The sequence below is a fragment of the Pavona decussata genome, unplaced genomic scaffold, assembly GCF_977016875.1.
Source record: "Pavona decussata unplaced genomic scaffold, jaPavDecu1.1 SCAFFOLD_433, whole genome shotgun sequence".
NCBI classification, from domain to species: domain Eukaryota; kingdom Metazoa; phylum Cnidaria; class Anthozoa; order Scleractinia; family Agariciidae; genus Pavona; species Pavona decussata.
The window spans coordinates 284,989-297,724 of NW_028145790.1; the positions used below are offsets into that span (position 1 = coordinate 284,989).

Sequence of the window (12,736 nt, forward strand, 5' to 3'; positions counted from 1 at the left end):
GGCGAGACCTATTTTCCGTACTATAATAGGTGTTACAATATAGTCATTTTCATTTACCAGAATATTGAGGAGGAGCCGGCGAATTTCTCCTTTGAATTCTTTCTTAGGTAAATCAGTCTTATACGACGCGGTGCCTCATTCCACAGTCTTACGTGAAATCACAAAAAAGAACGTTTATGTATTTCTAGTTTTAGCTGATTTAAGTGTTAGTTTCTCAGAAGAAAGGAAACTGGTATTACTTCCTATCGAACGGTGCCGCTGAGTCTGCTAAAAGGTCAAAAGTGGGTGTTATATGCATCCTGTCTTTAAGCTCTTCCGCTCTTTCCCTGTCCCGTATGGTCGGCGCCGCCACACCCAGGGCTCGACCCATTGATAATAACAGTAGTCTTGTTTAGAAACGCTGAAAGGATCACCCTGACAAAAATAAGTAAAAGTATCTTTTCTAAAACGTTTCAGTAATAAAATAATTTCTCTTGATTTTATTTACGTATACGCAAAATAAGGGCTAACTTTTAATAGCCCATGCCAAGGATAAGCAGTTCTAACGCCAATGGCTACTCATTAACAGTTTTATATACAGTTAACCTCAGGTCTGCTTTGCACGCCCGCGTTTCCTTGGCTTCGATGACAGTGTTGATTGGTGTCGTTTTACTTTTACTTCTGCTCTCATGAATTAGGAAAATTAAGCGTTTCAGATCCTGTGAAACATGATAGTAGGAATTAAAAAAAATTAGGATATAAGCGGGGCACCGTCACGGCCTAACTCAAATTTTAGAGCAGCAGTCTCAGCTTTTCTCCAGCTCCACCATGAATGGCTCTGGGAAAGAAACGAAGTCCTCTCCGATCGACAAATCAAGAGAAAAAGTTCTCGTGAGTTTCTGTGTTCTGTCCTTTGTTGGCATTTGTTTGACGATCGCGTTATTCGTTAGAACAGAAATGAAGTTCAAACAAATGGAAGCTGTTTTTCTGAGCAACGGAAAATCTCTGATCAACGCAAAAGACGACGGCGAACGCAATTCTACTGGTGAGTGTATTCATATTTTGTGTGATAAGCATATGGACATTTCACACGTTTCGGCTTAGTGGACACATCAGGCACCAGCGGGGAGGGGGGGGGGGATTACTTAGGTACGTTATTAACGGGGAGGGACAAAGGCCTAGATTAATTTGGCGTGGGGATATGCGATAGGAAGCTTTTGGGGGATGGGGAGGGGCAATAATTTTCTTGTTTGGGTTACCGTCTCGGCCAAATAAATTGACATTTTTTGGATCTTAAAACTTTGGCTTCCTAATTTCTTACCCCCTCCCCTTCATTAATATACCTTAGAACCTCCCCCCCCCCCCCCTCCCGTATCAGGTTAAACTGCCGTACATTTTTCTTGATTCCGCTACAAGACAAAGAAACACCGATACAATTATAACAATAACGAAAGAGAAAAAGAGAGCAACTTTTAGTTACAATCTACCGCAAAACAAATACACGTATTATAATAGTAATAGACATACAATTTCTATTACAAAGATTGAAAGAATTGGTTTACCAAAAAATCGGGTATGGTAATATAATAATACTATGGTGATTTAATGATTATTATAAGTAAAAAAATATATAGTACAATATTATTACAATAAAAAGAAACCAATACGGAAATAAATGATCATTTCATGACTAATGTTAGCTTAAGCGCACGTAGGACGAACGCTAAAAGAATCTGCGTAGGAGGTCAGTGCACGTAGCGATTTTTTGAACGACAGAAAAGACTACACTGTTTTGATTTTGGCTGAAAGTGAAAATCATAACTTAGCACCATGATATGAAAAACTCTTTTCAAGTATTTTATTTTACTTATCTTATTGAACAAAGTAAGCCATTGCCCTATGCTCTCTAACCAAGACAAGATAAAGCCTTGCGTGCGGCAAACGTGACGCCCAGAAATTAAGTTGCGATTAGTAACCGTAAAGTACTGAAAGCAATGCAGAATAGTTGAGGTCACACCTAGCTGGGCTTTTTTACCATTTTAAAGCTACACGTTTGCCATAGTAGACACGGTTGACAGACTCTTAAAAGTAAGCCTCAAACTTTATTAGAAAACTGAAAAAAAAGCTGAAATGCGAAAATTTCGTTTCAGCAAAGCGTTCTAAAAGGTTATGCTTTATCAAGCGTAAAATTAAACTTCGTTTAATTAGTTGACAACTTGTCTAGTGTTTTGATATGCAATTTCTGAACACTGAACCAGCTCTTTGGATTCTGCGTATTCTCTGTCTGTCAAAGTCTCCTTGTTATAAATTTGCGGCATTCCGAAGGTAAGAAACTCGCTCCGTCCTTGCAAACATGACGCTTGCAATCGCCTTATCATCTGTCGCAGCGATCAGAGCGATAGAACAGAGGGATAGCATGCACAAGGAAAAGAGTTACGATCGTAACAACCACGCGTTCAAAATCCATAAAAGAAAACTGAGATTGATGGTTTTGAGAAACTTGTCACACGATTGCGAAGTGAAGGATCTGTCACAAAATCCACCGTTTCAGTACAGATTTCGACGGCCATCTGGAAAGTGTTTGGTGTCTGCGTGGGCGTTTAGCTGACCGGTGAGCGAAAAGAAAGTTTAGTGTAGCACTTTGAATAAGGCAGTTTACCACATAAAACTCTTCAGTGTGGCCCCAACCGTAAGTTGAGTTGAGCTAAGAACCTTTGTCCCTCGCCCTCTATTAAGGAGTCATCAGATCTTGCGTGCAACGAAATGCCGCGCTCTACAATTCACTCTGAAGGGGTCAGAAATCCTTGCGTACATCACTCTGACGCCAAGTGTATAAATATGATGGGTTTCGTAGTCTCAACTTATTGGCAATAAGCCACTGTGCTATGTTATTAATATTGGTAATTGAACTGAGTGGAGTGCAATTTGGTCTGAAATCATACGCGTGATTTGAAATCACAAGTATGATTTCAGACCAAAATTGCACGACATGAAGTTCAATTACCACTTAATTACATCCATTTTGAAATCACAGAGTATCATTGTAAATATTAATATTCTATTTGTGTTACTTCATTTCCATTTTGATGGGCTAAAGAAAGAATGCGATTTAGAGCAAAAAATGGTGCAATTTGGGAATAAATTGCACCATTTTGGACCAATCAGATTCCAAGGATCACCAGTGATTTCAAAATGGATGTAATTAATTGTTAAATCTGTGCCATCAGGCCAAAGCAACCGTGTTTTCGAGTAATTTAGAGAGCAGGGAAGCCAATCAACAGACGCCGGAGAATTGATCAGATTGATCCATAGGAGTACTCCAAACTTAGGTTGATCTCCAGTGACTCGTTTGTTTTTACTGCTTATTGATAAATAATGTTTAGATACCTTGTGTGTATCTTAACCCATCCAAAAATCTCGTAGCATTTTTAGCTTACAAGCTGCGAAAACAACACGCTAAGACCATAAATTACGGCTGCTGGACCTGCCGTAGTTTGGTCTTTCAAGAGGGGCCGTAAGGGGGGTCCTTTGCACGATTCACGACTATTAAATGTGACAAATAACGACAACAGGCCCAACAGCACATATTACCAAATTTTGTAGTTTTCATTACATGTACCCTGATTATTGAGAGATATAAAATTTCTCGATGCAAGATGTTTAAGCACGCTGTCCGAAAGCGAACCTAGCACTTCCAGCTATGACACTAATGTTGACTGAAAGCAGATGGTCTTACACCCTGAGAATGATTGAAAGCGAGCTATCTATCAAATGTTGGGATACTAAACAATTATGCTGCGAAATCGCCTGATACTTAGCCTAGCCGACAAGTCCATAGACCGAGTTGGCTAAAATCAGGGGATATTCCGTAAGATTGAACAGGCCGGTTTATCGTTTAATTATTCAACACATTGAAAACAAAGCACACATGGGTTTATAGCAGAAAAACTGGAGACAATCTTTATTTGTTTAAAATCTTTATTTGTTTAAAATAAATATTTGTTTGTTACATTTGACCGCGCGCGGACGTGCATGAATGAAAGTGGCAGAACTGTTCAAGTTCGAATGAAATCGAGGGCGTTGACCAAACTTACGCATCAAAATTGAGTAGTCGTCTAGTGCGCCAATCGCTCCGGCAAAAATTTCCACATTTCTGAAACCAAAGAACTTGCGAAGGATTTGTTGTGTCAGCTGGACCGAGCTGAACAGACTAGAAAAGCTTTGTAACGATTTCTCGGATGAGGGTTTTTTTTTTTCTTTACTGCGCAAGCAATTTCACCAACTATCTTCGGTGTTTTGACAAACGCATCTACTGCCTTGTTGCTTTCAAGAACTCTGGAACTGTTATGATACTAAGCTGCGACTTTTTTCAGCCAGCTGTAGTGCTTTTGAGAGTTATTGCTTTGTACTCCCTTTAACTTTTTGTTTACCAGAGAGAGAAAATTTCTCGTGGCACTTTGCGAGCTCGGTTTTCTCCATCTCTTCTAGGAGAGTCAAGAACTCTGTTTAATTGTTGTGAGAACCAATCTTAGAAAATACTGTTTGCAACTTTCGATCAGTTGCTAGAATACGGGACAATACAAAACTCCAGCGAAAAAAGAAATGCTGTACTGTAATTTTTCAGTTCATAAACGAAAAGGTAAACAGTTAAAGTTTTTGCACTAACCATTACCATTCTGAGATCATTATCAGTAGCTGGACACAGACCCCTACAAAAAAATAAAACAAAAAATAAATAAAAACCCCCTTATGTAAATCGTGTCACTTGTATAACCCATGGATTTATAACCCCTAGACGTAAGGATTTACAACCCCTGAACGTAAGGATTTATTTATAAATTCTTTCATTCAGGGATTATACTGATCTTTATGTCTATAAGGGTTATAAATCCTTAAGTCCAGGGGTTAAAAATCTTTACGTTCGAGGATTTTAAATCCTTACATTTGAGGATTTTAAATCCTAACATCGGGGGTTATCAATCCTTACGTCTAGGGATTATTATAATTAGTCGCTATATTAGTGAGACGATTTACATAAGGGTTTTTTTAATTAATTTTTGTGTTATTTTTATATAAGGGTCTCTGCTACTGATAATGATCCCATCTGGTTGCCTTCTTTTTTGTTTTCTTGCGAGGTCGTTACTTTTTGAACGCGCTCTGCCATTTTTTTTTCCCGATAACGAAATCACGCATATCGTAGGATATTTGTTATGTGAGGACACGTATATTGAGTCCACCATGACTTCATGAATAATGAAACTGAATATTCGTTGAGAGACAAGCTCCATCAGTAACTTGCAGTTCCGTTTCCTCGCTCCAACTTTTCGAAAAACAGGATTAGCTACCTACAGTGGTGCGGTACTTTGAACAGCTTTCCCTCCGATTTTCCGCAGACAACATAACTAAATGACGTTTGTCATCAGCTACTACTCTTGCAGCCTCTTTGAGTAATTCTTTTCTTAGAAACACGACATTAATGTTGAGCAGTTTTTCTTTTTTAGGGCCGTTTGTAAGTGTTGGAGTAAATTCATTTAAATATAAAATATTTAGGAGAAATTTTGACAGAATTTATTCTGTACTGGTGAATTTACGGCGTGAAAGTAAAGTTACAAAGCTATCCTTCATTTCCTGAATTTTCTTGAAACATGGTTGCTGTATTTGACAATACATTAAGAAGAAATTCCGTCCGTCATAATTTAAATCATCTATTCAAGTCAAACCTATATATATATATATTGTTTCTGGTTCTTTTCCTTCAGACCCAAGTTACAAACATACAAGGAAGATTGCTCGTCGTAGCTTGACATCCAACCCTCAAGTTCCTGTCAATCTAGCAAATGTTCGTGAAGAAATCAAGAAGCTTTGCCGATACCCAGGGACAGTTTGCGTGACCGGGGCCCCAGGCCCCCGCGGTTCACCAGGTGAGAAGGGGGAACAAGGGCAACACGGGGAGATAGGGTACGGACAAAAAGGTGACAAGGGAGATCAAGGAGCCACCGGTGAGGCAGGCTATGGGCACAAAGGCGACAAGGGGGAACAAGGTGTTCCGGGCGAGACGGGGTATGGACTAAAAGGTGAAAAAGGACAACAAGGAGCCCCGGGTGAGAATGGTTACGGACAAAAAGGGGGCAAGGGAGAGCAAGGAGTCCACGGCGAGACGGGTTATGGAGAAAAAGGAGAGAAAGGTGAACAAGGAGCTCCTGGTGCGCAAGGTTACGGACAAAAAGGTAACAAGGGACAACAAGGGCCCCCCGGTAAGAAGGGCTACGGACTGAAAGGAGAGAAGGGACAGCGAGGAGCTTCTAGTAGAAATGGTTACGGACAAAAAGGAGACAAAGGAGAACAAGGCAGCCCTGGTGAAGATGGCGATGTTGGACCTAAAGGAGACGCAGGAGAAAAAGGAGTCCGTGGTGACATGGGCTATCCAGGTGAAACAGGTGAGATGGGTGACAAGGGTGCACGAGGATATCCCGGTATTGAAGGAGAGCAAGGAATACCAGGCCTTGATGGAAGGAAAGGACAACCAGGAGAAGTAATCAGAGGTATGCGACACTCCCAACCACTACCCTAAGTAAACACAAAAGAAAAACGAATGTTTGGTTTTATCAACGGGGTTGATAAAGTAATCCGACGAGGGTTAGCCTGTCGTTAGAGCGAATTCGCTCTGACGACGGGCTAACCCTCAAAACGTCAGCACTCGAATCTCTTTACGGTGGCCAAATTACGATGTCAACTCTATTGATAAAACCAAACATTCGTTCCTACTCCCCCACCAGCGAAGCATCCCAGTTTCTTCAGAAAATAATCCTCTGATCATAAATGTAAAATAATTTGTAAGTCAATGAGACCAAAAGAAAAATAAGCTGTTAGGTTATGACAAAAATTAAAAAGAACTTTTCTCGTTGTTGACTATGAGCTATTATAACACGCTCTTTGATTTCTGCGCGCTCTCACTAGACGTGGACGAATGATTCTCCGATTTGTCCGTCGTCGGTCTCCGTCGTCAGCCATTCCTAATCACGGTTAATAAATCGAGGAAACTTAAGTCAGCTTGCATTTTTTTTAACCAGCAGTTGTGCCTTGACCATGACTGGCATTTTTATCATTTCTGTAGCAAAGCGCGTGCGTTTCATCAAGTAAGCGACAAAGGAGGGGAGGGGAGCGGAGGGGAGGGTATAAGCCCCTTTCTGGCTTGCTGGAATAGCGGATGGTAATACACTTTCCTGAATTATTATCCTCATCCTTTCACAGTTTTACATTCAGCTGTTCATTTTTCACACATTCACAACCTTGAGAGTTATCGTCCGTGAAGTTCATTAATTAAATATACCACTTGAATCGAGGTAGAATCATGTAACTTTAACTGAATAAGCAGTTTACTTCGTGTTCCTTTTTCAGAGGTCGGATTGTACTGGATACAATTGTTTAGTTGCAGTAGGCTTCTTTGTAACCAAATCTTATATAGATATGAAACATTTACCTAACTTTCTGTTGGTGTCTCATATGTACTCATATTTAGGAAACGTTGCTGAGGCGATAAAAAAGCACATGAAAGCTTTTTGCCGAGCTCCTGGTACAGTTTGTGTGCAAGGTCCCCCAGGACCGCGCGGTCCAAAAGGAGATCAGGGTCCAAGAGGCCTGTGGGGAACACCTGGTGTCAAAGGATCGGATGGATCGGATGGACTACCAGGAAAGAAAGGGGAACCAGGAGATCCTGGCTTAAATGGAATACCTGGGAACAAAGGCGACGAGGGATCACCAGGGGTTCCCGGTGAAATGGGCTATTCAGGGCCAAAAGGTGAAGCTGGACTTCCAGGACCTCAAGGACCAAAGGGAGAACCTGGTGATTTTGGCCTGGTTGGGCCAAAAGGAGAACCAGGAACTCGCGGTGTGGCAGGACCTGTTGGACCTGCAGGAATGCCAGGGCCTCCAGGAACGATGGGACCTCAAGGACCAGCGGGACACCCAGGAGATAAGGGTGCGATGGGACTTAAAGGAATCAAAGGAAGTCCTGGGGTAGATGGCGAGAAAGGAGCTAAAGGAATACCAGGACCCCGAGGATTACCAGGATTCAAAGGAGAAGTGGGACCTACAGGGCCAAAGGGTAGGTGTCAAACTCGTTCTATCCGTACAAATGTATCGACAGTGTAACATCCTTGATTTTCGCATCTAGTGTGACACCTTTAGCATCTAAGACGCTTTATAGTACGTCGTCTGTAACGCATTTTATAGTGTCCATTAGACTACGCGCCATAGCTTATTATTTCTGCCATTTGAGCGCGCGAAAATTGTCTTCCACAAGGAAAAGCGACAGGCTTCCTTAATTTCGCGTGATGCGTCTCCTCGCAGGATACAGTTTTCGCGCATGCGCATGGGGTTCTGTCGCTTGGCCATCCCCAAGAAAAGTCGGGGACCGTCTCGTCCATCTCGTAGTCTAAATCCCCTTATGACACCTTAGGGTTTTGCGTCTGAAGGACAAGACGTTTGTGACGCTCCTTTTTTGTTTGTTTGTTTGTTTGTTTGTTTGTTTGTTGATTTTATTTACAGCTGTTGTTCTTGCTTTTCCATATGAATATATAGTCTGCGATAATTTTGGCGGCCTCCAGGTCGTGTTCCACGTTACTCTCAAGTCCTTAACCCTAACTGGTATGACACTGAGAAACTGTCCAGCTCTATCTGCTCGCTAGACCGATTATCCGTTACACTTACCGCACCAGAAATAACGATTGCTCTCGGATAATCTGTCTAGAGATTAAGTCAAGTGTAATCACAACTGATGCAAACTCATAACATTTTATTGCAGGTGTGATGGGATACAGAGGTCTCCCGGGACCTCAAGGAGAGAGAGGGCCAAAGGGTAAGTCAATCAATCAATCAATCAATCAATCAATCAATCAATCAATCAATCAATCGATCAAATCAACCAATCGATCAATCAATCAATCAAATCAACCAATCAATCAATGGATCGATCAAGTAATTGAGAAAAGAGAAAGGCTGATTCAACGGTCAGGGAAATATATATATTTCTGATATTTCGGAAGGCGGGGCCTTTCCCTTTCAAAATATTGGCAAAATATATTTGTCTGATCGTTAAATCAGCCTTGCTCTTTTTTGCATCATTGGCTCTACATTTTGGTACAGATAATTTCCTTTACTACAGAATCCGGTGAAAGGGCCAGAAAGAAAGGGAGGGAGCCCACCTCCTTTTCTTTCTTACCCCCAGACCGCGCTTGGCTCGCTCAGCTTTCCGTTCTTTTCGTCCTATGCCCCACTATGGGAGCCTGTTCACAGGCTGAATGAATTAAAACTTTATTTATACACGGTTTTAAAGTAATGTTTAAAACACGAGCAGAAGTGTTTTATTGGGATTTTAAACCACGAGCCGCAGCAGAGTCGTTTTAGGCCTGATAGAACACGTGCTGCAAGTTTTTTTGAAGGGCTTCAAAAACATTCCTGGAAAAGCGTGTGTCAAGATAATTCATACGAGAAAAACATTAAACACCGCCTACTATAATAAGGAGGAGGTTTTATCGGAATTTAAAACCACCGCACGTGATATTTTATCGACCATTTGATAGGTCAATGGGCCTATAAATTACTAATATGTTTTTGAAAAAATATCAGTATTTCAATAGAAAATAAATAAAAATTCTCTATAACTGGTTTATATATTTGCGATGTGGGCGTACTGATCAGCAAATCAACTATGAATACTTCTCTTAAAGACATCTAAAGAATTGGCTGTGCGTACTTTCCCGGGAAGATTTTTCCACAAAAGAGCACCACTATAACTAAAACTACGCTTTAGCTAGTCAGTTCTTGGTTTTGAAAGCAACAATTTCCCCATAACGTCGCGAAGGTTATAATATTAGTGTAACCGCACTTCTAAAATGCGATATTTTGGTTAATCTTTAAGGCGATGCCGGCCTGTGACGATCTCCCTGGAATCAAATGAGATGGCAGACGATAGAGAGCTCTTGACCTACATTGAAGTACTTCAAAGTCTGTGCTTTTTTTTTAAAGAAATGTTTCATGATTATCACAAATAAAACTGCTTTTTTACAGCTATATTCTAATTCAAGAGTTTCCTGCTTTTAAGTGACTTTCATTTCTGGTTTTATATAATTATTTTTCTGAGCACTTTTTTTCATTAGCCCTACCTTTCGTTCTCTGCCACCCAGCTCCATGCGACTACTACAACTATCCTAGACGATCATTGTTGATTAAACTATTTTAAGATGGAAAAGATTTGCATGAAATATCATATGATATATTTTGACTGTGGATGAAACAATAAATGAAAGATTATTGCAGTTAAGAACGCAACTTGAACAGTTGTGAAAAGAAAGCCTTAATTTATTTTAAACCGTTCAAGGGTTTTTTTTCAGGCTTTCTTTTTTGCAACGGCTAGTTTGAGCTCACCTTCGGAGATGGGGGACAGACAGTCGGGATGGGGCGGAGATTTTACGAGTGAAATTGGAACTAGCGAAGTTTACTCCGACTGTTTGCCCCTGGGTCACCGAGGATTGTTTGCGGGAAAAGAATAATTAAGAGCATTACTTAAACCGATTCCCTAAATAAGAAGCCGGATACTTACACCAGTGTACTTTACAAATATATTAGAACATTAATTACAATTACTGTATCTTTCAATGCACAAATAAATTAATTAGGACCCAGAAAAGAATGGGCAGTCAAACGGCTATACTTGCTGAAAAGAGCGAGACTGGGTCTGGCGCGCTCAAGAGTGCTCAGGTTCAAAACATGGCTGCGAATGTAGTTCAACACTGTCGATGCAAAAAGGGACAACTACAACTGAACGGTACAGAATTTACACACATTTTGTAAGATGAACATTTCTATATGATTTTATATGAAGCAGTGGGTATGAAAGGATTAAGGTGTCGATTTTTGTTTGTGTTCAAAATAATTCGAACTTCTCAAGCGAAATGTCCATGGCAGCAGGCATTTTAACTTTTGCCCGGCAGAAACAGGATGCAGAGCTAAGAAAAAAGACAAAAACAGAACAAGACAAGGAAGGATAAAAACCATAAATAAAATGTGTAGGAGGAAGGCAGCTTTAACCCCTCATCAAACTATATTCCCACAAATGCAAGAAAAATCTGTAAGACCACAGCGACAAAGTGGTGCCGGATCTCTTGTAGACCTGGATCAGCAAATTGTCCCAAATACAAAATACTGACGGCAGAATAATCCTAGCGGCGGAGGTGGCGAAAAATAAACAAAATGACTAGAACAACTGACATATATTTTAATATATTAAAATAACAAATTTGCGCGATATCTCGGTTTGCGACACAAACCTTCCTCGAGGGCTAAAAAAAAAAAAGAGAAAACATAAAAGGATCGTGACAATTACAACTAAAGGTTGAAAATTTAAAATGCGTGACAATGATCGGTTGTTTAGGACTAAGTTACAAGTATATAAGATATGTTATTGACGTGCTTCGTCACGTCTATTTTTACCAAGAGGGTGCAATTTTGTTTGTTTATTAAATGAGCTTCACAAGCCTTTCTAACTGAGCCACGTTTACAAACTACACAATATCACGGTTTGAAACAATTTCAGCGATCACTCGGTCAGATGTCGTAAGAGCAACAAATGCCATCTACGAGGAAGTAACGCTGTTCTCTTTGCGCGAGATCCTGATATGTTGCGTGAGTGAGCCTATGTGTCGTTATGAATTTGCGCCAAAATTAAGTGAGCTGGAAAGGAACGACTGATGACCGACACCGGAATTGAAGGAAGTTAAGAGGAACACGTATTTGAGTTAGGCCCGACTTCCGCTACTTTCTCTTCGAAAAGTGCTTCCGCTTGGAAGTCTTGCCAACTTACACTAATGGGGCTCAAGAACCAACATTTGTATGAGGACGGGCAAAACTAATACCCGTTTCCATACAAATGTCTATAAAAGTTTTCAGACTGAATGAAACTATATACACATATATATATATCTCCGGTCCCAGCTTATTTCAAAAGACCAGACTCTCAAATTTGGCCTTAGCTTTTTACTAATTTTAAAGTGCTCGTTCCTGTAGTGTAAACTTAGACAACTTACTGTTATGCGTTACCGGGTCTACATCAAAATTTTAAATCACCGTGATAAAGTAGAATGTTGGAGCCCTATTGAGTCTTATAATTTCTGAAAATTATTTCCTCAGTAACTTGAATTTGTCCAGACGTGTACTATATTGGGCCAGGGGTTGCTCTAGATGGTTCCTATTACTGCATCCTTTAAACGCCCTCAGTTTTCATAATTGACCGTGAGAAAACAAGAAAAGACAAGCAGAGCATGGCGGATATCCGGACAGTTTCCATTGTTACGAATTAAATATAGTCGCAATATTTTGCTCAGAATCTACAAACAGACTGTGCTACCTTTGCTAGATTATGGCTGCGTTGTATGGGGTGAATGCAGCAAGGAGAACGCCCAACGTGGCTTAGAACACCTACAAAATCAGGCACGGCAAATAATATTACATGCTGACCGGAAGACGTGTACTAAGAAGATACGCGCTGAATTGCTTTTGTTATCACTTTTTAGTTGACGCCTTTTCATCAAGTTACAGTATGTATACAAGATTATTAATAATATTAACTGCCCTACGCAGTTGACAGGCTACTTAGCAAAACGATCACAAAGATATTGTCGATCTCTTAGAGATCCGACATTATTAGATCTACCACTAGTTAAGACCAAATGTGGTCAGACTTCATTTAAGTTCTCGGCGG

General features: G+C 40.4%; 1 protein-coding gene across 1 annotated transcript; it reads left to right on the forward strand.

Annotated features, from left to right (window-relative positions):
- The first annotated feature begins 792 nt into the window (after positions 1-792).
- On the forward strand, positions 793-11,287 carry LOC146450673 (uncharacterized). The gene is made up of 6 exons (XM_085100138.1): positions 793-1,024; positions 5,739-5,803; positions 5,840-6,521; positions 7,499-8,083; positions 8,783-8,836; positions 9,899-11,287. Exons 1-6 carry the CDS (start codon positions 808-810, stop codon positions 9,913-9,915), a joined length of 1,620 nt encoding a protein of 539 aa, XP_084956264.1. The 5' UTR covers positions 793-807; the 3' UTR covers positions 9,916-11,287.
- The last annotated feature ends 1,449 nt before the right edge of the window (positions 11,288-12,736 follow it).

What these genes read in the sequence shown, in the direction of transcription:
- LOC146450673 (XM_085100138.1), top strand. Translation starts at nt 808, where the DNA reads ATGAATGGCTCTGGGAAAGAAACGAAGTCCTCTCCGATCGACAAATCA. An exon ending in CGGCGAACGCAATTCTACTG is followed by an intron (nt 1,025 to 5,738) that starts GTGAGTGTATTC and finishes CTTTTCCTTCAG; the next exon opens with ACCCAAGTTACAAACATACA. An exon ending in GGGACCTACAGGGCCAAAGG is followed by an intron (nt 8,084 to 8,782) that starts GTAGGTGTCAAA and finishes ATTTTATTGCAG; the next exon opens with GTGTGATGGGATACAGAGGT.